Below are 26,009 nucleotides of genomic sequence, written 5' to 3'. Positions count from 1 at the left end.
AATCTATACTCAATAGGGGAACCCAATCCATCTGAAGGCCAAGTAACTTAAACCAACGGATGATGCAGGCGTACCAGGAACTGCTATGCCAGCTATCTAGAAGACTTGAGAGCTAACCTCACAAGGCAATCTAGTGTGTAGATATGACAAATGCATGTGATGGTCTTGCAAAGAGCGTCAAAGACCGAAGGGCCAACTCCAAACTCAGCCAGTACAATCTAGTCCATTCAGAGCATATGGACCCCAACACCATAGACACCCTCCGTGGCCAGTGGGATAAGTTGCGAGGCGGCTTTGAGCATATGCGGAAACACAGAGAGGCTTTTCTGCGGTCCTGGAGCAGTGGTCCTTTCCTCAGGGTTAGAGACGACGACGTTACTTGGCATTACAGGCCACATTTTTGAGCTGCAGCCCCCCCCCCCCCCCCCCCCCCCCCCCCAAATTGTATGAGATAGCCTTCCTCCAAGAGCGGCCAGCCAGCAAGGAAGAGCCCCTCTGTCCCCATCTGTAATTTTTCCTTCTTCTTTTTCGTCTCCCATGATTGAGACTCGGCATGTACTTGGCTGTTTTTCGGCTGCATTTTGGTAACTAACGGAAGGATCTTTTCTTGGGGAAAAAAAACATTGCATAATATAAACTTCTCAAACCACGTACCATTGGCAGCGATGCGATCTGCCCCCACCACCACAGCATCTACCCTTCCAGAATTCTGAAGAGCAGCAGCTGCTGAATCTGCTATAAGAACTGCAGGTATTTTCTCATAGACCAATTCATACGCTGTCAACCGCGAACCCTTCATACACGCATAAAAAAACATGTTTCTTTCAGCTCATGATTGCAAACAATAACTTCAAATGCTGTAAAACTATCTAAATTGTCCTAGCAGCTGCCTGCAACGTAGAGACATACCTGATTAAAGGGCCTTGTTTCAGTACAATACACTGTATCAAGTTTTCCCTGGGAATAAAGGCTTCTTATAACGCCCAATGCAGTCCCATATGCTGCCGTTGCCAAACTGTGTTGAAAAATGAGGCATAACAGAGGTTGGACACAAGAGTAAGGCCTATTACACCAAAAAACTACAACATCTACACATCTCACTGCTACCCATAAAAAGAAAACAAGAAAAGAGACAATCCAACTACTAAACCTTCTTACCTGCCTGTGTTGCAGTGAGTGAGAACACAAAGATGCTCTTTTTTTTTTGCTTGATTGAGTATCAGGTCAGCACCGTAGGCCCCTATGGCTTTGTTTGAAGTCACATCCGCTGCTAGCATTGCCTCTGCAGCCTCGACATAAGCCTATTCAAGGTTTATAGACGGTAGAATTTTTCTGGTTAGATATAACTCCCATACAAGCTAAAGCTAGAAAACTCGCTCTTACACACATGGGTGCACATGCACGGTGCAGTGCATGATCATTAAAACAACTCACGTAACTCACTTTGAAAACTACTTCTGCACTAGATGTCGTAGCTGCAGCACTGTTTGTCTTTTCTTTCAATTTGATAGCAGCATCCGAAAGATTGACTGCTGTGGGCCGACTGCGGTTTTATGCATGTAAGACATTAACTATTGAAAAAGCACAGAAAGAAAATGCAAGGCATTAAGCTATCGCATCTACATACCTAGAGACAAGGTAATCTAGTCGATCATGTAAGTACTGGAGTGCTTCATTAACACTACTCGGCTTCAGGTCCAAGTTGGCCACCTCAACAGCCAGTGAAAGGGCTGCTGCAATGGCGATTGCAGGTGCACCCCTAACCACCATCTCTTTGATTGCATGCCTACCAACACAGCACTTTCATTGATGTTACAGAGTTTCAAAGCCTGTCAAAACCTAATGTACAGATGCGCTTATTGTTGACAGACTTAAGATGAGGATTTGTAAAATCAAAGCAGTGGTAATCTCATCCAAGATCTTGTGCTTTTCAAACTTTAATTCTCTTTAATTTGAAATTGCTAGTGCTTTGATTTATTGAATCTCGTTGTGTCTTTTATCACAGCACATAATAATTTAGAAAACACACATCAGAATGTCACATGCATCACCTCCGGCGCTCAATGCAGGTGTCATGCTAGGGCTACTAAAGGGAACAACCCATCTAATGAATAGAAAGACAAAAGTGGCTATAAGAGCATGAGACAGTATGGGTAACAAAATAACAGGCCTAGAGTGGGTAACAGTAGGCCTGCCTACCTATATGATGCCAATACGAAGACACCTAACATAATTTAACTTAAGTAGGCCCATCACTTTTCAGGTCTATAAAAAAAACCATGTCTCCCCGTTGAGCGCACAACCAAGGGAGAGAAGGCCAGTGTCGAAAAAGCAGCAGAACCAGTCCCAAAGAGCATCAAATCCAACCCTCATAAACAGCCCAACAACAATCAACACGGACTCATGTATTGGTGCCAAAGCAAGTCTAGACCATCTATCTATACTCAGCCATAATTTTAGTTTCCAAATCACATTTTAAGGATGTTTCTAGTTTTCAATCATCAAATGCAGCCGTTGAGGGGACAGCCTGCAAATTTCTTGTTTCCCTCTTCGGTAAGTGTGCGTTATTGGCAGTTCTTTTACAATTCCTTATCCTTGTATGGTTAGGTTGCATTACTGTCACAATTCACATGTAATATCAACTAACAATGCCGATCAAACACCTCATGTTGAGGAGCAACAGACCCAAGGTCTTCACCATGAAAGGATGAAGTTCGAGCAAATGCAAAGGCACTCTAGGTGTCCGTAAGAATACGGTTTGGAGAATCCAAGAGTACATCAAGATTGCTCAACATCTGGAACAACCATAACAGCTCACAACAGGTATCCAGATAAGCATGGTACTCAGCCTCAGTAGAAGATAATGAAACTGTATTCTGCTTCGTGGATCTCTAGGAAATAAGACCGGGACCAAGAGTGAAGCAATAACCAGAAGTGGATTGTCGAGTATCATGATCACCTGCCCAATCAGCATCAGAGTATCCAACAAGCTCAGTGCCTCCTCTGAAAGAGAGACCATAGTCCAAGCTACCGGATGAGTATCGGAGAACCCTCAAAGCAGCCTGCCAATGAGAATGTCGAGGAGCGGAGGAAAACTGACTGAGAACACTTACACTGTAAGAAATGTCGAGCCTGTTGTAAGTCAAATAAATAAGAGAACCAAAAAGCCTCTGGTAGTGTATACTGTCCTCGAAGAGGGGAGAGGGATCATGATGGGAGAGCTTGGAGTTAGGATCCATCAGACAAGAAATTGAATGGCACTCGGCCATCCCAAATGTCTCCAGGAGCTGCTACAAATATCTGTACTAGCTAAAAAACACTCCATCAGAAGACTGATAGACCTCCATCCCAATTAATAGTGGAGAAGTCCTAAATCAATCATCTCATAGGTGAGAGCTAAATCTGACCGGAGCTATTCAATCTTGGCAAGATGTGAGCCAGTGATCAATATATCATCAACATATAAGACAATCAAACAAAGCAAAGCATCCTCAGCAAAGACATAGAGATTGTCGTCTGCAAAGCATCTCTAGAATCCAAGGAAAAGAAAGAATACATCAATCTTATCATACCATGCCTATTAGCAGTCATCTCTTGTCTGTACATTACACCAGGGCCTCTGTTGTGGATGTGCCCGCCCAGTTTTGGTGTTTCCCCATTTTTCCTCACTCTCCATATATTTTTCCCATTTTTCTGGGTGTAGGAGGGCTGTCGGCTGTCACCTTTTGCTGGCCGACTAGTTTGATGCTACCCAACTTGTCCTGGTAACCTGGCCGACTGGCATATAGCAGGTCGTAAGCACTTTTTGTGCTGGTCGTGAGCATCAGGGTACTATCGGCCTATTTTGGACTGACCGATCAGCAGCCTGGGGCCATATAAAATGGTCCCTTGCCCCCCACACTTGCCATTGTACATTTTGAGATTTTCTGGTGTGTATATAGCAGAGTTACACAGCTTCTCTCTCTCTCTCTCTCTCTCTCTCTCTCTCTCTCTCTCTCTCTCTCTCTCTCTCTCTCTCATCTGCGTTTTGCTCTCTACAGCAATTGTCTTGATTTCCGTTGTGCATTTTGACATGGTATCAGAGCCCTAGGTGGCTTGAAGCTTGGAGACAGTGGGACCTAGAGGGTTTGTTGATTCGAGGTGCTGATTGGAGACTGCTTGGGCTGTTCGGGACTTAAAGATCAGGTAGAAGGTGTCACAAATCCCTATATTCTAGGGACATGCGGATGCGTGTCAGGCCTAGAAACATGCGGATGCATGTATGTATTATACCTGGGCATGTGTATGGATCATATGAGTGGATGTATATGAGTCCAAGGACATGGCAGGACATTTGTGGACTTTCGGGCGGTGCCCGTGTGGATTCCGGCCATGCACACATGGTGTGTTATGATGGCAGGCGGAATATTTTCAAGTACAAGAATGATGATAGGTGGTTCTCCAAGTTTACATATGAACAATGCATAAATGATGCATGCCATAACTTTATTTTACTTTGTGTGACATTGTCTTGCTGCCTGGACAATGCTTGTTATTTTGGCTTGTGAAGCCTGAGGGACCGGGGACGCCCGGGCACCTTGTGGACACGTGTGTGCACTCCTGCTTGGGCCTAAAACTGTGGGCTTATGGGTTTTGCAGGTGGTAAGTGCGTCCACACTCAATTTACAGCTTATTTCATTTACTACTAAAGTTTATTGGTTTGCAGGTCCACACTCATTAATAAGTGGCCGGACAACTTATAATGCGTTCGCATTTGGTTGGACCAAAATTAATGAAGTCCGGACAGCTTATGGCCATTTCCCATTTGGTTGGACCTAAACTTATACAAACAGGACAAATGGAGCACTATGGGCTGGACACCTACCTGGACACCTTATGGGGACACTTGTCAGCCTGTATGTGAACCCACCAAGCCCCATAGGTGGCACTGGAGAAAGGCGCCTCCTTCAAGAGGTCATTTGGGCTGTTTTATTCATAACTCAACACATTGGAGAGCTGGTTGAAGTTTTGGGAGTTGCTACAGGGCTGGTTGCTTGCTTCCCGGACTCACACAAGCTTGGATAATGATCCCCACACTCTTCTAAAGGGCTGGTTGGTAAATTTCAGACCTGTATTTTCTGGTTATTGCGAGTTTTGGGCTGGTTACAGGTGTCCAAAGTCAACTTGGACAATACAGGACAGCTCTAGGGACCTCCACAGGGCTGTAGGACCCTTTACAGGTGGATTTCTCGCGATGGAAAGTTGCTGTTTTGGACTGGTTATTGCATAAAACAGGCCGGACAGCAATGGAATATGTGAGCATGGATGTGTCTCAAGGATTCCTGGTGTAACAGGTGTTTAGGGCAAGCATTGGGAACACTTGCTCGCGGAGAACACAGGTTTCTGGATCAGTTTCTCGTGTGGAAACAGGGCCTAAAGATCCATTTACATCTTGTGCAGGGCGGAGTACCTGTGAGGATTGTGATACTCTTGTGCAGGGCGGATGTACTTGTGAAGAGGCTTGTGCAGGGCGGATGTACCTGTGTGTAGGGCGGATGTACCTACAGATTCTCTTGTTTGAAATGTATTCATTCATGATGTATTTGGAAGAATCAGGTGCAGGCTGGTGGTGAATCCCCAGGCACCCGTAAACTTGTACTTGCAGACTCTTTTGGTAATATAACCTAAAGGGGGGGGGTCAGCCTATCATCGGCCCCTTTATGTGGTGTACTGTCATTTTCAGCTTTGTGGTTGTAATGCTCAAGTGTTAAGTGCTCAGAATCTAGTTCACATTTATACGATTCCAATACACGCGTCCGCCTCCCGTTACATTGGTATTAGAGCTTAGTTTTTCCCCTCATTGGAAAACGGTCTGAGGCTTGGAATCATAAGTGGTGACCTGATTTGAGTGTCATGGACAGCCACATTCTGACAGTGTGGAGAACACACAGGACCGTGAATTTCATGGTACAAAGGATGCAAGAGATGCTGCAGGCAATGATGTCTATGGAGATGCAGGTACTCATGACACTATGCTCTCTGATTTGGAATCTTTGAGGCGTCAAGTGCGACGCTATAGGGTTGAAACCGAAGAGCTTAGGTCATTGAAAAATGACCCGGATGTACAAAGGGTGTTGGCTGCAAAGGCAAAGGCTTCGGTCCATGAAGTCACTTTTGAAGCAATTGCAAAGGAAATGGATGTTGAGAAACCCCGAGAGCTTGCACTTGCATACCTAATGGTTAAGGGTGATGTATACACTGAAGCAGATGGTAGTTTGGCTTTCAAGAAGCCACCCCTCATGGCTGCCCGTGGTGATGCACAGGATGCACAACAAGCAAAAAGAACACAGCAAGTGCCAAATGCTGAAAGGACAAGAGTCCCTCGTGCTAGGCTTGATGTAGGTCAAGAGAAGAGTAAGGATGAGGGATCCTCTACTCATTCCCGCTTTGCTCCAAGAAGACATGTCCGTTCTCGTGTTGAGCTTTCCACTCATTTGGAGAGTGTGGCTCAAGAGAGAACGAAGAGGGATCGTGAATCTTCATCGCGGCATCATCATCATGCAGATGAACAGGATGTACATAGGGATGCATATAGAAGGAAGAAGCCTCGAGAGTTCAAGTCCGGTGACAAGGATGTAAAGTTTGAAAACTTTCAGGGACGGATGGACTCTACCAAAGCACTTGCTTTCATTAGACAGTTTGAGATAGCTTTTTGCAATGAAGACTTTTCGGAAAAGTCTATGCTCAGGCATGTGGGAATGCATCTCAAGGATACGGCAAGTGATTGGTGGCTTGCAAAAATACTTGATGGAAGTGCTGCCCCAACTTGGTCTTCTTTCAAAATTCAGTTTTATGATCAATTCTTACCACCAAACTTTGCAAAGGATGTACGCAAGGAGTGGGATTGGCTGTCCCAAGATGAGGGAGAGTCCGTTGCTTCATACATAGCAAAGTTTTGGAAAGTTCTTCTCAAGGTTACTCCCTTCATGAAGATTGGAGAGGACGAGAAGAAGAGAAAGTTTGAATCGGGGCTCCATCACATCATCCAACAAAGCTTGGGAGTGTACCCAAATAAGACCATACAAGAGCTTATACACTCAGCCATGATTGCGGAGAACTTGCACATAAAAGCACCCACAAATAAGCCATTTGCAGGTCAAAACAAGAGCAAATTCAGGGCTGGTTATGACCAGAAAAAGGGTGGACAGCCACCTAAGAATGCTCCCAAAGATGGCCGAGATGCAAAGGATGACTCCGAAAAGAAGCCGGGGGGTAAACGCCACAATTTTGGGCTCTCAAAACAGCAATTGGAAGAGTACAGGAAGGCTGGAAAATGCTTTAAGTGTGGCAGTAAAGATCATATATATCCTAAATGCCCACAGAATCCTAAGAATGCTGAGCCTAATGTGCAAAAGCCTCTTGTGAATGTTGTACCCGATGTGCAGGGTAATACAGGGCATGAGCCCAAGAGTAGAGTCATATGCAAGGCTTGGGGCAAATTGAAGGATCAGCCCGCTTTGTTTCTTTTTGATGATGCTTCCACAGATAACTTTATATCCGTACAAATGGCTGCCGCCATAGGTCTCAATGTGGAAGACATGGGAATGCAAATGAATGCAGATGCCGCCTTTGAGGGCAAACAGGTTGATGTAACTCCGGTCATTGGTAAGCTCCGTGTACATATACAGGACTACCTCGACTATGAGAGCTTTCTAGTGGCTCCTCTTACAGGTTGTGATGTTTTGTTGGGGATGCCCTGGCATCACCGTTTAGAGCCTGTTAAGGCTTACAAAGAGAAGAAAATCAGCTTTGTACATAGAGGCCGTGAGCACTCTATAGATGCTGGTACTACTGGAAGTACCATACCTCTTGTAAGCCATGTACAAATTAATAAGGCAATAAAGAAATCAGCTTGTTCTTACTTGGTTTTTGTACGTGATACCATTGAACATTCTAGTGTTGATGTTACTGCATTAGATCAAGACAAGCTTAACTTTTTGAATGAGTTCAAAGATTGTTTTGCAAATGCTTTGCCAGCAAGGTTGCCACCAGAGAGGCCGGAAGATCATTGCATAGATCTAATTCCCGGTAGCTCTCCACCTAATAGGCCACCATACAGGGTGAGTGCCAGTCAACAAGAAGAGATTATGGCACAGGTGAATGAACTTTTGGAAAAGGGTTTGATTCGGCCTAGTTCCTCGCCATATTGCTCGCCGGTACTTCTTGTTCAAAAGAAGGATGGTACTTACAGGATGTGTGTTGATTACCGTGCCCTCAATAAGATAACCATCAAGAATCGGTTTCCGATTCCGCGCATTGATGACATCTTGGACAAGCTTGAAGGTTCGGCATGTTTCAGCCGAATAGACCTCAAGAGTGGGTATCATCAAGTGAGAGTGGCACCTCAAGATGTACACAAGACTGCATTCAGGACAGCCTTTGGTCTTTATGAGTTTTTGGTGGTGCCTTTTGGCCTTACAAATGCACCCGCTACCTTCAACAGGATGATGGACAGGGTGTTCAGAAAGCATAGAAAGTTCACAGGTATATTCTTTGATGACATTATTGTATTCTCAAAGAATGAAGCCCAACATCGTGAGCACCTGGCTGTTGTGTTTAAAGAGCTTAAGCAAAATCAGCTCTACATAAATGCAAAAAAGAGTGAATTCTTTCTCCCAGAGATTCACTATCTTGGTCACATTGTATCAAAGGATGGTGTGCGCATGGATCCCGCAAAGATACAAGCCATGCAAGAATGGCCAGAGCTGAAATCAGTCCATGAAGTGAGGAGCTTCCTTGGTTTATGTGCTTACTACAGGAGGTTCGTCAAGCATTTTGCTTTCATTGCCGCTCCGTTACATGACTTAACGAAGAAGAAAGCAATCTTTAAATGGACACAAGAAGAGAGATGCCTTTCAAAAGTTGAAGAGTGCAATCGTCTCGGGACCGGTACTCATTATTCCGGATTTGCACAAACCTTTTGTGGTGGAATGTGATGCAAGTGGGGACTGCATAGGGGCTGTTTTGAACCAAGAACGACATGCCATTGCCTATGAGAGCAGACGCTTGCAACATGCAGAGCTTCACTTACAGGTTTATGAGAAGGAGTTGTTGGCTGTAATTCATGCCCTTACTATTTGGAAACACTATCTTTTAGGGGCTGATTTTATGGTCAAAACTGATCATCAAAGTTTGAGATACTTTTTGACTCAAAGTAAGCTCTCAGAGAAGCATATGAGATGGGCAAATTTCCTCTCAATGTTTCATTTTCAGATTTTACACACTCCAGGGAAAAAGAATGTGGTGGCAGATGCCTTATCTAGACGACCACAGGTTCATGCTATTACAGTTGCATACCATGAGGACCTATCGGATATGCGTAATACTTATCATCTGGATGAGGATTTTGCACATGTATGGGCTGATTTGCAAGAGGGTATTGCTGTCCCATCTTATGTCATAAGAGATGGATATCTCATGATGCAAAATCGTATGTGTGTGGTAAAGAACCTTCGCCATAAGGTTATGGATGAGTGCCATGCCCCTCCATATGCAGGTCATAGAGGCATTTTGGCCACAGCACAAGCTTTGGAGAGGTATTTCTTTTGGCCACATATTCGCAAGGATATTGAAGCATATGTACGTGAATGTATGGTGTGTCAAAAGGTCAAATTTGACAGACATAAAGCACCTGGATTGCTTCAGCCTTTGCCTATACCAAATGAACCATGGGAAAGCATTGCTATGGATTTCATTATGGATTTGCCAAGGACGCCACAGGGAAATGATGCTATTTGGACCATTATTGACAGGTTTAGCAAGCAGGCACATTTCATTCCCGTGCGCAAGACAATAAAGCCAGATCATATGGCTAGGATGTTTTTGACACAGATATTCAAACACCATGGCATGCCTAAATCTATTGTGGGGGATAGAGATCCTAGAACCACAAGCTTATTTTGGCGCGCATTGTTTGACAATATGGGTACAAAGCTGAACTTCTCATCAGCTTACCATCCACAGACAGATGGGCAAAGTGAAATAGCAAATTCAGCCGTCCTCGACTTGCTGAAATCTTATGTATCCGACCGCAAATCGGATTGGGAGAAGTATTTACCACTTGTGGAGTTTGCCTACAACAATACGGTACATACTTCTACGGGCAAGGCGCCCTTTGAGATTATCTATGGCAAGGTGGTACTACCACCCATCCTTCGTACAAAGGATGAGATTTTTGTAGCAGATGAGTATGTCAGAGACTTGGATACTGCATTTGCACAGGTACGGACAGCCATAGAGAGGTCTCAAACTAAGAATAAAAAGGCAGCTGATAAGCATAGAAGGGATGTACAATTTAAACAAGGTGATTGGGTCTTGCTGAAATTTGAAAAGGCACGCCTTCGGAAGAGGCCAGGGAAAGAGGGAAAGTACCCTAAGCTTTCCAACAGGTATTATGGACCTTTTCAGATCTTGGAGAAGATCAATGATGTTGCATTTCGGCTTGTACTCCCAAATCATTGGAACATGCATAATGCTTTTCATGTGAGCCTATTGAGGTCTTATGTGGGACCGACACCATTTGAGCCGGTTTTGGAAGACCCACCCGAGGTGGATGAGCTGGAAGAGATTCTTCAACCTGAACAGATTGTTTTTCACAAGGAACGAAAGCTTGCGGGAGGCAAACTTGTTCGTAGGTACCTTGTGAAGTTCAAGAATTATTCAGCTTTCGATGCGAAATGGATGGATGAGGCCTACTTCGAGGATTACCCAGATCTTTTGAAGGCCTATCTGGAGGCTTTTCAATTGCGGTCAACTGATTAGAAGCCGGGGGGATGTCACAAATCCCTATATTCTAGGGACATGCGGATGAGTGTCAGGCCTAGAAACATGCGGATGCATGTATGTATTATACCTGGGCATGTGTATGGATCATATGAGTGGATGCATATGAGTCCAAGGACATGGCAGGACATTTGTGGACTTTCGGGCGGTGCCCGTGTGGATTCCGGCCATGCACACATGGTGTGTTATGATGGCAGGCGGAATATTTTCAAGTACAAGAATGATGATAGGTGGTTCTCCAAGTTTACATATGCACAATGCATAAATGATGCATGCCATAACTTTATTTTACTTTGTGTGACATTGTCTTGCTGCCTGGACAATGCTTGTTATTTTGGCTTGTGAAGCCTGAGGGACCGGGGACGCCCGGGCACCTTGTGGACACGTGTGTGCACTCCTGCTTGGGCCTAAAACTGTGGGCTTATGGGTTTTGCAGGTGGTAAGTGCGTCCACACTCAATTTACAGCTTATTTCATTTACTACTAAAGTTTATTGGTTTGCAGGTCCACACTCATTAATAAGTGGCCGGACAACTTATAATGCGTTCGCATTTGGTTGGACCAAAATTAATGAAGTCCGGACAGCTTATGGCCATTTCCCATTTGGTTGGACCTAAACTTATACAAACAGGACAAATGGAGCACTATGGGCTGGACACCTACCTGGACACCTTATGGGGACACTTGTCAGCCTGTATGTGAACCCACCAAGCCCCATAGGTGGCACTGGAGAAAGGCGCCTCCTTCAAGAGGTCATTTGGGCTGTTTTATTCATAACTCAACACATTGGAGAGCTGGTTGAAGCTTTGGGAGTTGCTACAGGGCTGGTTGCTTGCTTCCCGGACTCACACAAGCTTGGATTATGATCCCCACACTCTTCTAAAGGGCTGGTTGGTAAATTTCAGACCTGTATTTTCTGGTTATTGCGAGTTTTGGGCTGGTTACAGGTGTCCAAAGTCAACTTGGACAATACAGGACAGCTCTAGGGACCTCCACAGGGCTGTAGGACCCTTTACAGGTGGATTTCTCGCGATGGAAAGTTGCTGTTTTGGACTGGTTATTGCATAAAACAGGCCGGACAGCAATGGAATATGTGAGCATGGATGTGTCTCAAGGATTCCTGGTGTAACAGGTGTTTAGGGCAAGCATTGGGAACACTTGCTCGCGGAGAACACAGGTTTCTGGATCAGTTTCTCGTGTGGAAACAGGGCCTAAAGATCCATTTACATCTTGTGCAGGGCGGAGTACCTGTGAGGATTGTGATACTCTTGTGCAGGGCGGATGTACTTGTGAAGAGGCTTGTGCAGGGCGGATGTACCTGTGTGTAGGGCGGATGTACCTACAAATTCTCTTGTTTGAAATGTATTCATTCATGATGTATTTGGAAGAATCAGGTGCAGGCTGGTGGTGAATCCCCAGGCACCCGTAAACTTGTACTTGCAGACTCTTTTGGTAATATAACCTAAAGGGGGGGGGTCAGCCTATCATCGGCCCCTTTATGTGGTGTACTGTCATTTTCAGCTTTGTGGTTGTAATGCTCAAGTGTTAAGTGCTCAGAATCTAGTTCACATTTATACGATTCCAATACACGCGTCCGCCTCCCGTTACAGAAGGCGGCCATCACCGTTGGACAGCCACCTTGCATATTATTTGCAGCCTCCTCTTCTTCTTTTTTCCCACCCACTCTCCAAGGTAATGAAGGAGCCCGTTTTGGAGTCTTATGACTTAACTGATTTCATTGTAATTGGTGTTCCACAACCGGAGTTGAAAGACGGGGAGTTACCCTCTATACGGAAGGAACGGGAGGCTTAGGCACAGTTATGGGATCGTGTCAATGTCCGCGTCCGTTCTTTCATCTTCCTAAATTGCACACCACACGTGATCAACCATATAAAGCATATGACGCTCGCCAGAGGGATTTGGCAGCATTTGGCTTCTCTGTATAACAGGGTATCACCCATGAAGCGGATCTCCTTGGAAGTTCAGATGTGGGTGATGAATCCTGCAAAGTCGTCAACGATGCGGGAACACATCAACAAGTTGCAAGCTCTTTAACAGGACGTTCTTCAAGTAGGGAAAGAGATATCTTCAGAAAACATGGCCATCACGTTGTTGTCCCATTTGCCCTCTCAGTACTCAGCGTTTTACTCCTCTTTGGTCAACAGTGGCAGGCTCAGCACCATCACGTGGGAGGAGCTTGTGCCTATGGTCTTGGACCAGGAAGAGTGTTTTACGAACCCTCCATAGGGCGGAGGCTCCGAGGCCTTGACTGGCCAGTGGTCGAAAGGCCGTAACAACAACAACAAGGGCAAAGGGAAGTCTTCATTGGAGACTTCTTCTGAGAAGAAGCTCGATTCAGACCGTGAGAAATTGAAGGCCGAGCGGACCTGTAATGATTCTGGCAAGAAAGGCCACTAGTGTAACATGCAGCGGAAGTATTCGTATTGGAGGATCCTGTCACACAAATGCTCACACCGTCTTCTGTATTCTTAGTTCCGCGAGTTTAGCAATCCACTTTAATGACTTCAAACTTTAAAGAGATATGAGAGAGAGATGAGAACTGTACACCGTATGGGGTCCCAAATTACCCACTAAAGGCCCCCCTATCCCATTACCGAGATATTATTTGCTTTATTATCTTTAAAGAGATTGACGGTGTGACTGATGATAAGCCAAACGCAAGACCTCTGAAGACCAAGTGTTTGGCTAAACTCTACACTGTTGTAGAAGCACCAAAGATGTCCAATCTTGAGCCTATGCACTATTCCCAATGGTATGAGGGAGGGATGCAAAGCTAGGGTTGAGAGAGCGGCTGTTTGGGACTGTTCTAGACTGAGTATGAATGCTGTAAATGAATATGAATGCTGCGTTTTACCTTCACCAAGTGGCTGGAGCAAAACGATGAGATGATGAATGCTGAAAACTGTATGGATGCAGAAAACGCAAGGCTGAATGCTGAATCTGCTGCGTTTTGCTGATGCAGGGGCAGAATGCTCATGCGTTGATGCGCCTAGGACTGTAGGAGGAAAATGCTGAGGTAATAGGGCTAGAAACTGCAATCGATTTATGCTCCTTGTGCTGAAGGATCCAAGCGTTGATTGCTCTATGCGGAATATGATTGAATGAATGGCTGAATATGCAAGTGATCTATTTATATGGACACCATGAGCCAGCCGGCTGGCTACTAAGCTGGCCGACTGCTCATGTCCACCATAAATGCCTAAATGATGTGTAAAATGCTCAAAATGATGGGAAAAATACCAGAAAAATCCTAGTAAATATCTTGATAAATACTAGATGATATCTAGGATGTTTGCCATGGTCTAGATGCAATGGATGAATGATGTGCAATATGCAAAATGCTTTCTGATGCAAATCCTAAGGTTTCTACTGACTGTATATGCATGAATGCGTCTCTTTAAATGGGTTAAGGGACTTAGACTGATTGACTGACTTGCTATGGTTGAGAATGACCTACGTAACTTGTGCCTGACTTATCCTAGACAGAGGATTACAATGGGGTCACGGCGTACAACAAATATCATCCTGAATGGTACTAATACTGTTACAAAGTTGCACTGATGATGATGAGCCAGCTTGTCACCATGCACTACAGTGCAGAGTACATGTGGCATTCCCTCCTGCTTAGCTTGGCGGCAAGTTCATGGCTTCCAAGTAGTCCGCCAACAACTGGACACACACACACAACCTCAAGCATAGAGAAACGTGAGAGTGCTGGAAAAGATGTACTCAATAATGATATGAAATGAAAGTACAAGTGAGTACTAAAAGGCCTAGGGCTAAGTGCCCAACGTAAGTGTGTTCACACGGGGAAAAAACCTGTGTCCAGTCACAGGGAAAAGGTGTCCATGAGCAAGTTGGGTTCACACCTGAACTAGCCGGGAGTGGACATGACCAACAAATCCCCCTCAAGTGAATGGTGTGAACGCGTAGCAGCAAGGTGATAAAGCTGTGAATGCTGCCCTGCACTATGCTCCACAGTAAGAGTGAATTCCAGTGCCAATGGAGAAGCAAGCACTATATGACGGAGAATCCCCAATGTCATAGCGCTAATGCTAGAGCACAGTAGTACATAAATGCATCACCAGAAATGCATGGCAAAGATCATGTGGACATCCACTGCATCAAATCAAGAGGCATCGCATAATACCCCCTTGAAGGAAAGTACCAAATGCCAAGCTGAACTGCATGTAATCCACATCAATGCTCTGTTAACTGCACCAGTGATGAGCATAAGAAGAGGTGGCAGATATACACACGTGTAAAGGCAACAGGATCCAGAAGTCATGCCTGTGAGACATGCAATGTAAGCTGCAAGAGGGAAACTCATCAATGGAGGATCCGATGAGGAAAAATCAGCAATGGTAGGGCTGATAAAAGTAAAAATTCATAAATGGGAAAAAGTGAAAATGGGGAGAAAAAGTGGGGGCTCGAGGCGGGCATCAGTCAATGCTGTGTCAAGATGCATAATCCCACAATGAATAATATACATGTGACATGTCAAAACCATGAGAGCAAGCCAACACTGGCCAAGTGTGTAAAAGGAAATCCCAGTAAACATCACATGTGAGAAAGTGACAATGTCAACATTGTAGAAACAATCCCGCTGCTGCAAGGGGAAACATCATAAAAGGCATCTCCAATAGACATCACATCAGAGAAAGCGTCTAGCATAGACCAGCATAAGGGTCAGCAAGCATATAAGTGACCATGAGGCATCACCAACTGCATGTGGGCAAGTAAAACCCCCCCTGAAATGGCAATGCATACCATGGAGTACAGACTATAGAGCATAGTCATCAAAAGCAACGGCATCAGAAGACATCTCTGCACGCGATGAAGATGTAAGGGTCAAGGTTGACACATGTGTAGCCAAATTGGCCTGATCTGCACCTCTGGAAGAAGATGCTAGCTTCTTCTTTTTTTCACTCTCAATACGCTTCTTGCATTCCTCTATGGTGTGCCCTGTTTTCCTGCAATAGTTACAGCGCTTTTCTTTTCAAGCGTGTCCTCTGTCTTGGGAGGATCCGATGGGCTAGGTTTAGGCCCAGATCTATTCCCATGAAAGGGAGCAGTCATTGCTGACTCAGCAGACATCATGTTGTTCCTGTTGGAATGAGATTGCTCTTCAGTGAGCAAGAGAGTCACAAGGTTGTCAAAAGTGACCGCATTAGGTGCATTGCCAGCCAACAACCGCAAAGTGGTACCCAATGTCTGATAAGAGTCATGCAAATTACGCAAAACTGTCTGAACAAGATAGCTATCTGTCAAGACCTCATCAATGTTAATGAGCTGCTCTCGTAGGTCTTTTACATGCATAAGGTACTAATCGATAGAGTCACCTTCAAGCATCGATAGAGTCACCTTCAAGCATGCGGTCAGTCTCAAGCTTGCCCCGAAGGTAAGCTACACAAGCCTCATTGCGACCTGAATACAATGCCGCCAAGGTATCCCAAGCACCCTTTGCAGTGGTGCAAGAACAAATGTGCGGAATGATATGCCTACGGCACAAGAGAGCAATCAATGCATGGGCCTGAGCATCCCTAGCATCCCAAGTACGCTGCTTCTGAGTAGAAGGAAGACGAGGAGGTGGACCTGCATGAAGGTGAGCGGGAATCACTTCACCTTCCGTTGGAGCAGGTGCAAGAGGACGCTCCTCAGTGCCATCCACATACAGCCATACATTTTTGGCAACCAAAACATGACGCATCATATAAGCCCACATAGGGTAGTTGTCCCCATTGAGCTTGTCCTCTTGAGATAGCATTCCAAAGAGGTCATTATTACTGTTGGCCATGATAGTACAACAAATCTGTCACAAGTCACCACGAGTAGGCGATGCCCAGCAAAACCGTAAGAATGCGGGAGATAAATAGCAGAATAACCAATGGACTGAAAGGGAACTCCTTCACCATGAGAAATACATATGCATGTCCCAAATCTGCAAGTGTACTACACAATGATGCAAATATGTCAAAGTGTCCACAATGGCATACATATACTGCAGCAAACCACAAATGTATACATGTGCCGTGACAAACACAATCAGCTGACACCTGTAAAAGTTGCAAGTGCGCAAATCCTAGGTAAATTGGTCGAATGCTCCAAAAATGGGCTGAATGTAGAAAAGCCCTAATTTTTAGGCAGCCAATTAGACCAAATCTAAACCGGATCTCGATTGTCACCTGTACCAAATACTACAATGTCCAAAAATTGGGAAAAATGCCCCAATCCCAACCAGATGTGCCTGTGATACCCAAAAAATTGGGGGAAATTTCCCAATGCCAACCAATGTGCCTGTAATATCCAAAATTGCCTGCAAATAGTACCAATTTCTACAAAATAGTACCAATTTCTGCAAAATAGTGCCGATTTCTGCAAAACCCCCAAATTTCTAGTGCAATTATACACCAAATCTGCTGAAATTAATGCCAATGTGTGCCAATGTTGCAATTGCAAGCTCAATGGTGAAAAGCCCCAAATTTCAATAGACAATTTGTGCAATTTCAGGTTTGCAATTTTGAGCTCAATGTTGAAAAGCCCCAAAAATAATGCTGTGTATTTAGCAATTTTTGAGTATTTAAAAAAAATTTACAAAAATACACCAAATTGTGAGCAACTTCAATCCTACAGGTACAGAAGCACAATTGGCGGGTACAATGGTACGAGCAAGTACAGCAGCGGAGCAAGTTGGCGGCGCAGTACGGGTAGCATAGGGGCGGAGCAAGTCGGCGTAGTACGGGCAGTTCAAGGGGGCGACGGCAAGGTGTCGTACGGTGGCGCAAGCAACGATAGAGGCGGCGGTGCACAGATCTGAGAGGCGACGAACTCAGATCTGGCGGCGGCAAGGGCAGATCTATCGGCGGCGGCAGAGGTGCAGGCGGTGAGGAGCGCACAGATCTGAGGCACAAGGGGCGATGGCGGATCTGAGATGCGACGTCAGAAGTCGTACAATGCAGGGCCAGAACTGAGCAGCGAACAGCGGTGGCGGATCTAAAGGCGACTGCAGAGGCGTCTGAGGGCGGCGGCGGTGGCGGCAACCTGCAGAGGCGGCAGGCAGCTGAGGGCCCTAACCTAATGCAACAAAACCCTAATGCCCTGATATGTGCAATAGGCTCAAGCTCTGAAGGGCAGCAGGGGGCAAACCCTAATGCTAACCCTAACCCTAACCAGGCTTTGATACCAATGTTGGGTAGGAGGGAAGCTAGCTTGCACACACACACACACACACACAACCTCAAGCACAGAGAAACGTGAGTGCTGGAAAAGATGTACTCAATCATGATATGAAATGAAAGTACAAGTGAGTACTAAAAGGCCTAGGACTAAGTGCCCAACACACGTAAGTGTGTTCACACGCGGAAAAAACCTGTGTCTAGTCACAGGGAAAAAGTGCCCGTGAGTAAGCTGGGTTCACACCTGAACTAGCCGGGAGTGGACATGACCAACAACTAATACTGTTACAAAGTTGCATTGATTACGATGCGCCAGCTTGTCATGATGCACTACAGTGCAGAGTGCATGTGGCATTCCCTCCTGCTTAGCTTGGCGGTAGGTTCATGGCTTCCAAGTAGTCCGCCAACAACTGGAGGTACTCTTGAAAGAATTCCTCGTCTAGCCATATGGCTTCGTGGGTACCTCGATCTCAGAATTTCGTATAGAACTCACGTATCCGTCGACCGGAACCATGCTTCCAACGATGAAGAAGGATCTCCTCGGGACTTCTGCTCCATCTACCACGTTTGGCTGCTGTTCATCTAAAACATCAAACACTTCTGGTCCAACATATGGTTTTAGCCAAGAAACATGGAAAACATCATGCATTGTCCAACTAGTAGGCAATTTTAACTTCATGGAGACATCACTTAACTTTTTGACTATTGGAAAAGGTCCAAAACTACGGAATGAAAGCTTGGGACAACGTTTGCCCACTTGTTTCAATCTTTGTTTCATGATACGCAAATAGACCCAATCCCCTTCCTTGAAGTGGACATCTCGTCTAGACTTATTCGCCTGTCTGTTATATGCTTCCTGCGCTTTGGTCAAGCGGTCCTTGACTGACTCAATGATCTCGGAAAATGCTTCCGTGGTTTTATTAGCCTCTAGAGATGGAGACACCAATCTCGTCAAAAGAGAAGAGAAATGGCGACCAAAGGCTGCTTCATATGGAGTCCGTCCGACACTAGATGAATCAGTGTCGTTCAAGATAGCTTGGACCAATGGAAGTTAATGTTCCCATTTGGACTGCTGGTCATGACAATATGACTTGAGAACATCAAAGGCCAACTGGATATAAATTTCTGTTTGGCCGTCTGTTTGTGAATGGAATGCACTAGACAACTACAACCATAGTAACCTGGACCGGCAGAAACGGTCGGTTCGGACCGGGTTGGAAACGGTGTTTCCGAGTTTCCGCAAGGTCGGAAACAACAAGAAACGGAGTTTCTTTTGAATTTATTTTAGACATGTAAAAAACATGCATAGAGACTTGAAAGCACTTGCCCTTGAGAACACTTGTTCTTGGAGGCTTGGGCTTGAGCCTTGAAGCCTTGAAGAATGGGCTGCCCGGCAGCCACCTGTGAGACTGGAGAGCAGGCTGCTGCAGAGTACAGGCCTTGGGGCCTTGTGGGGGCAAAGGCTTGAGCCTTAGGGCCTTGGCCTTGAGCCTTGGGCCCTTGTGTGGCAATGGGTGATAGGCGCAGCGTTCGCAGAATCGCAGGAAAGGAGGAGCGAAATGAAAAAATCGCACGCGGCCCCCCGTTTAACCTGCCCAAAAAAATGTACGGAAACGGCGTTTCCGCCGGTCTGCCGTTTCCGGAAACGGCCGAACCGTTTCCAGAGGGCGGAAACGCCGTTTCTTTTTTTTTTTTCCGAGAAAAGATCCTTTCATTAGTTATATAAAAACGCCCGTAGGGCTACAAAAGATCTCTCCTGCTCCTAAGAGAGACAGAGCAGCGAATACAGCATGGCAGCCCGGGAGACTCTCCCTAGGTGCTGCAAAATACAAGCATCAGTACAAAGAACTGAGCGGCTAAATCATACAATAGGGGGGGGAAGAGCCAAACAGGTGGCCTGTAGTGCCAACGGGGGGATCCCGTGTGTAAGGTGTAGAAAGGGCCACAGCGCCAAGTGGTGTGAAAGGCCTGGCGCCGTAAGATCGCCTCATCCGAGTCTCTCCCCGGATGCGGTCGTACTGTCCTCGTAGGGTGTGGATCAACTCCTGCCAAATCCCCCGTACAGTCTCTGCTGGTGGCTCCAATCTCCCCTCAAAGGCCGTAAAGCACCGGGCCCTCCAGGTGAACCAGATGGTGAAGCTGCTGAGGAGCTCCCATCGTAAATCCCTCTCCTGTGTCCAGCTGGCGGACGAGAAATCCGGTGCCGGAACCAGGCGAGGCTGGCCCCTAATAAATCTGATGGCCTGACTGCCCTGCTCCATCTCATAGCCCATAGCAGGCCCTGACAAAGTCGACCAAGCAGCGGCACCCCACGTAAACATACCCTCTGGAGAGAGGGGGCCAGAATACGCAGCATCCGCAGCCAAATCTGTTGTGCCTGAGGGCAATCCCAAAGGCAATGTCTCTGTGTCTCCATAGGGTGGCCGCATCGGACACAGGCCGCCGGAAGACCGCTGTAAACAAGCCAAGTGCCAACTGCTGAGCCCCTGTGGGCGACCAGTCACTGAAAAGTCGAGATCCTGCGGGCCTGTCGACTAGCCCAGAGCCGAGCCCAGAAATCCTCCAGGAACTCCTGTGAGAGTCCCTGTAGTCGCCAATGCCCCGCTGCCGCTGGAGAAACCGTCCTCCTCGCCGTCAAAATATGCCGCCCTAGCCGAACAGTATACTGGAAAAAGGTGATCTCTGTGGCCTCAAGGGATGCATAAGGATCATGCGACTCGTACTCCCCGGGGTCCCACTGTAGCCGGGCCAAGGGGCGCGCTGCATATGCCCATATGCGCCAATCCGGGAGCACATCAGCAGGGTCGAGGTCAATATGCCACTTTCGAGAAGCGGCGGCCACAACCCGAATCCTCTGAAAGGTGCACTCTGCAACCAAAGGCGACTCCACCTCCACTCTCTGGAGTCTGCCCTCATCCTGAATCTCATAGTAGAGGCATCTGCCATCCTCAGTGCAAGCTCTGACAGCAATCAGGATCTCCAACTGTGTAAAGGCTCCCATCCACCGTGGGGCCACTGGCTCGAGAGGCGTGAACCACTCCTCTGTGAGTGCCTCCTGAATATCATCCCTCATAAGAAATCTAGCTCGGGCCGTCACCTCCTAGAAAGTAAAGATGTTGTCAAGGATACTGCGCTCCTTGACAAATCCTGTCTGAGTAGCATGAATCAACTCCCCCAGGAGGCTGGATCCTCAAACTCAAGGCCTTTGCTAAGACCTTGTAGACAGTATTGAGGATCGTAATAGGCCTCCAATGCCGAATGTCATCTGATACTCCCTCCCCCTTGGGGATAAGATAGATCAAGCCCTCTGAAAAGCTCTGCGGCATCACCCCAGTGTCCAAAACATGCTGAAAGCCCCTGCGGAGGCCTGGCCCCAAAAGGTCCCAATAGCGCATAAAAAAGGCCGGCGTCAGTCCGTCCTCCCCTGGGCAACTATGTCGCGGCAGGACCCTCAAGGCCTCGGCAAGCTCAATCTCTGACAAAGGCGCACCTAGAACTGTACGCATATGGTCTGTGACCCTCCTCTGCACATGGGCCCACACAGTCTGTCTGCAAACATCTCGATCCTCAGTGGGGCTGGCTCCGCTGAAAGCAAGTCACTATAAAATGCAGTGGCAATGGCTCTGATCTCCCCGAGCTCAGTAGCTACCGATCCATCCGGTCTACCAAGCTGGCGGACTCCTGCTCGCGCATGATGGGGTCCAGTGATCTCAAAAAACTCTCCAGTCACTCTATCACCAAGCTGCGTCCACTGAGAGGCCTGACGACGATACTAAAACTCATGTCTCTGCTCCTCTACCTCTCTAACCTCCTGGCGTGCCTGGCTCAGCTGGGACGCCACCCACTCACATGCAGGCTGCTGCTCCTGAAGGCGCTGTAGCGAAGCAAGGCTGCGTCTCAGCCGTTGCTCCCGCTCTCGAATCTCTCCCAGTCGTGTCAAAGCTGCAGCGTGTAGAAAAGAGCTAAGATCAATGAGTCCCTGGGCACACTGGCCCGCTGCATCCTGGTCAGAGCACTGACTATCATGCCAGATCCTCTCAATGTCCTCAGCGAGACTGGGATCTGTAAGTACCCTCTCTGGGATCCTCAACTGCAAGCTGGGCTCCCGTGTCCCCTCCTCCAATGTCAATATAACTGGCGCATGATCTGAAAATGAGGTGCCAGCGAGAATGCCGACGGAGCCCCCTCGCTCCCCTAACCAGTCGCCCACATAAAAGCGATCAATCCGTGATAGATTAGTCCCTCCCTGCCGGCGATCCGACCGAGAGAAACTAAGACTGTCCTGAGACCGGGAGAAAGCCCCATGCTGCCATGCATCGGTGATCCTCAGTGACATGCAAAACCGGTCCCAAGCTGCAAGCTCCGTGCCGTGCACTGTAACATGACTGCCTCCCACCCTATCTGCCGGGTCCTCAAGCATGTTGAAGTCTCCCCCAACACACCAATGTGCGGCCTCTGGCAATGCATCTGTAACCCGAGTCCAGAACTCTGCTCTGGCACTAGCATGATTGGGCGCATAGATGTTGAGCACACCCAATAGCTCATCATGCATCCTCAGAATGACATACTGTGCTCTACCAGGCACAATGATCCCTCGATCCACAATGGCCTGCCGCCATACATCTGCAATGACCATGCATACTCCTCCCTGTCCACCCAAAGGACCAAACCCTGCAGACCAAAAAGTGTCCCATCTACCAGGCATCACCGAACCATATCTCCGGATCCTGCTCTCACCCAAGTGGTGCTCCTGCATCATCAAAATATCAATGCTGCCACCAACCAGGCATCTCTGAAGCTCCTGCCTCAAGCAACCACGATAGCGTATAAAGTGTGCTCCGCCAAGGCCCTGTACATTCCATGAGATGATCCTCATGGATGCCCTGCTGAGGTGGATGCTGTCTCAGCCGTACGGCGGGCCTTCGCAAGCGGCTTGGATGGAGAGTAGTCCCCATCCGAACGGCTGCGAATCTGCCCCACCGGTGTACTGCAAGAATCCCGGATCAGGCGCCAGTGGCTGTGGCCCATGGCGACTGCCTCCCGCTCTGACAGAGCAACCTCGTGTATACACACATATCCAGGGTCGCGTGCTAAGTCTGCCACTATGCGCACGACCAAATGCCGAATCCCTGAGGTATCCACACTCCCGGGATCCAAGAAAAAATGAGCCAACTCCCAAAGTCGGCCTATCACATCTGTCACCTCCAGATCGCTCATGTGATGAGAAAACTCAACTGCCTGAGTCTTCAAAGTGCTGAGAGCAAGCTCTAGAGTCCACTCCCGGTCGCAAGGGCCACATAGAGGGAACGAGAAGGCCACCGCTGAGTCTAGTGCCTCCTCCCCGCGGGCCGGAGGTATCACTACATGAACTCGGATGGGTGCTGGCTCATGGGGGCCCTCTGCTCCAAAAAGCCGTGTGAAGGTATAATCAAAAGCCTCCGAGCGCTGTCTACCTAGGATAGGGGGGGGTGGATAGATCAGAGAGTGGAATTCTCGGGGCTCCCGAACCAGTGCTTCATTTGAAGGGAGGAGATGTCAGACACCAACACTCTGACCGAAGGTAGCCCAGCTGCTCTGGCCACCACTGAAGCTGCTGAGGGGCCCGTCTCTAGTACCAAGCCCACCAATGCTCCGAGCCTGGAGAGGAGCGGAAGATACTCCCGGCGGAGACCAGGGAAACAAACTGTAACATGGAAGAGGCGCTCTCCCTGCTCCGCCGCTGCTGGGTCAAATCCATGCTGCCAAGGTCTGAAGAAAGCCCAAGCACCCTTGATGTCAAGGGGACTCATGGCAAGGACCTTGGCAACGCTCTAGGCGGCCTCGAACTCGATCTGATAATGTCCCCGGCCCAGGAGCTGTACATCCAGGATCTTGCCCACATCTGCAAGAAGGCGGGCCTCAAGAAGATCCCTGATCTCCCCTCTGCTGGGGCGAGTGTCGACTATACGGCAGATGGTGGAATGAGCCTAGAGGCGTTCCACCTCTGCGGTGAGGCTCGCTTCCTCTTCCGGCGAAAGAGAAAGCCTGATGGGGGTGACCTCAGGGGGGGCGGGCGGCAAACCACAAATTGGGTACCAATGCTTGAGAAACAGACGAGCTACGTCCTCGGCTGTGGCCGTATGCTTGCATGGGATGAGCATGCAGAATTTACTAAAGCGATCCACAATGGTGAAACACTGAGTGTTATGGGATCCGGTGGATGTTGGTAGAGGCCCTACAAAGTCCATAGATATGTCGATGAAAGGTCCGACGAGGATAGGCAAAGGTTGAAGTAAACTAGCCTTCTTTGTATGTGGAACCTTTACTTTTTGACAAATCTTACAGGCTTGAACATGTGAATAGACATCACGCCTCATCTTTGGCCAATAAAAGGACCGTTCTAATTTCTCGAGGGTTCTGTTGATACCCCTATGTCCTCCAACTAAGGAGTCATGAGCATCATGGAGAAGAGCTGACCGCTTTTCTCGAATGACACAAAGACGGTTCTTGTAGAACAACCAACCGTTCTGTACTGAATAGTGGCCCTGCTCAAAATTGAGGGCCAAATTATACTGAGTACCAAACTCAAGGGAATCGACATATTGGTCTTTCATGCTATCTAAGTCCTTTCCCGTGATTTCGAGAATGGTAGATTCCTGGATTGCCTGGATGCTGGCCTTTTGACTATGAGCATCTACTACTGGGTTATGCTTACCAGGGATGTATTCAATCATTCCTCCAAACTGTTGGAAGAGTTGACTCCACCTGGCCTGCCGATCACTCCACTGGGCACTTGGCATGGTTTGAAGCCACTTAAGTGCTTAGTGGTCTGTTTTTACTGTGAAAACCTGTCTACAAAGAAAAGGCTTCCAATGTTTGAGTGCTGTGATCACACCCAAAATTTCTTTGTCATATACCGAATAATTCTTTTCGGCGACATCCAACTTTCTATTGTAGTATGCCACGGGTCTATTGTCATGATGGAGAACTACACCTATGGCTACATTGCTTGCATCGGTAATGACCTCGAAAGGTTCGTCCCAAGATGCTAACTTTAATACAGGCGCTTCTGAGGCGGCAAACTGGAGTGCACGGAATGCATCAAGTGTCTTGCCTGTAACTGAGACTTTCTGCTTGCGAGTCTTCACCCCCTTGAGCAAGTCGGTAAGAGGTGCTGCGAGGTTGGAAAACTCATGGACATGGGTACTATAGGCTTGACAAAGACCTACGAATGAGCGGATTTTTTGGGAGGTCTTAGGAATGTCCCAATCTAAGATTTCTTGAACCTTTGATGGATCCAGTCTAATCCCATCGGAACCGATGATATAACCCAAATACTAAACTTCCTTAACACCAAAGATAGACTTTTTGGCGTTTATGTAAAGCTCATTATCTCGCAAAAGTTGCAAGACTTTCTCCACATCTTTCTCATGCTACTCCACAATGGCTGAGAAGACTAGTATGTCATCAAGGAAAATGAACACACACTTCCCAATGTGGACTACGAAAATCCTAGACATCATTTTATTGAAGGTTGCGGGTGCATTTGTAAGCCCAAAAGGCATGACTATGAACTCGTAGTGACCACGCTCTATCCGGAAAGCTGTTTTTGGAATGTCAACGTAAAAAATGCAGACCTGATGGTAACCACTCTTGAGGTCAATCTTAGTGAAAAATTTAGCACCATCTAAATGCTCCAAAATGTACTCAATCCTTGGCATAGGAAACTTATTCTTAATGGTGAGTTTATTTAATGCCATGTAATCTACACAAAGGCTTGCAGACTTGTCCTTCTTTTGGACAAATAGGATGGGTGCAACAAATGGTGAGGAAGAAGGCCGAATAAATCCAGCTCGTAGAAGCTCAGATAACTGTTTTTCTAACTCGCCCTCTAAAGTCTTGGAAAGACGATAGGGAAACCTACTAGGAGAATCTGATCCAGGGACCAAATCAATATGATGGTCCTCAGGACGAGAGGGTGGGAGATCGTCCCTAAGCATAATGTCGTGATGTT

General features: G+C 47.1%; 1 protein-coding gene across 1 annotated transcript in view; it reads right to left on the bottom strand.

Annotated features, from left to right (window-relative positions):
- The window catches only part of LOC147630959 (NagB/RpiA/CoA transferase-like superfamily protein), a gene marked incomplete at its 3' end in the record, with an annotated part of 62,578 nt that overhangs the window by 3,964 nt on the left and 32,605 nt on the right, over positions 1-26,009 (bottom strand). Inside the window, exons 3-7 of the mRNA XM_086809304.1 lie at positions 1,628-1,786; positions 1,444-1,543; positions 1,159-1,301; positions 910-1,015; positions 655-793 (exon numbers count right to left, since the gene is read on the bottom strand). Of these exons, the coding sequence (XP_086665430.1) occupies positions 655-793; positions 910-1,015; positions 1,159-1,301; positions 1,444-1,543; positions 1,628-1,786 (647 nt within the window). The remainder of the gene's footprint in view (positions 1-654; positions 794-909; positions 1,016-1,158; positions 1,302-1,443; positions 1,544-1,627; positions 1,787-26,009) is intronic.

Source organism: Cibotium barometz, chromosome 15, assembly GCF_041138505.1.
Source record: "Cibotium barometz isolate CiBa-2024 chromosome 15, ASM4113850v1, whole genome shotgun sequence".
In the NCBI taxonomy this organism is placed as follows: domain Eukaryota; kingdom Viridiplantae; phylum Streptophyta; class Polypodiopsida; order Cyatheales; family Cibotiaceae; genus Cibotium; species Cibotium barometz.
This window is presented reverse-complemented; position numbering and strand designations above follow the sequence as displayed.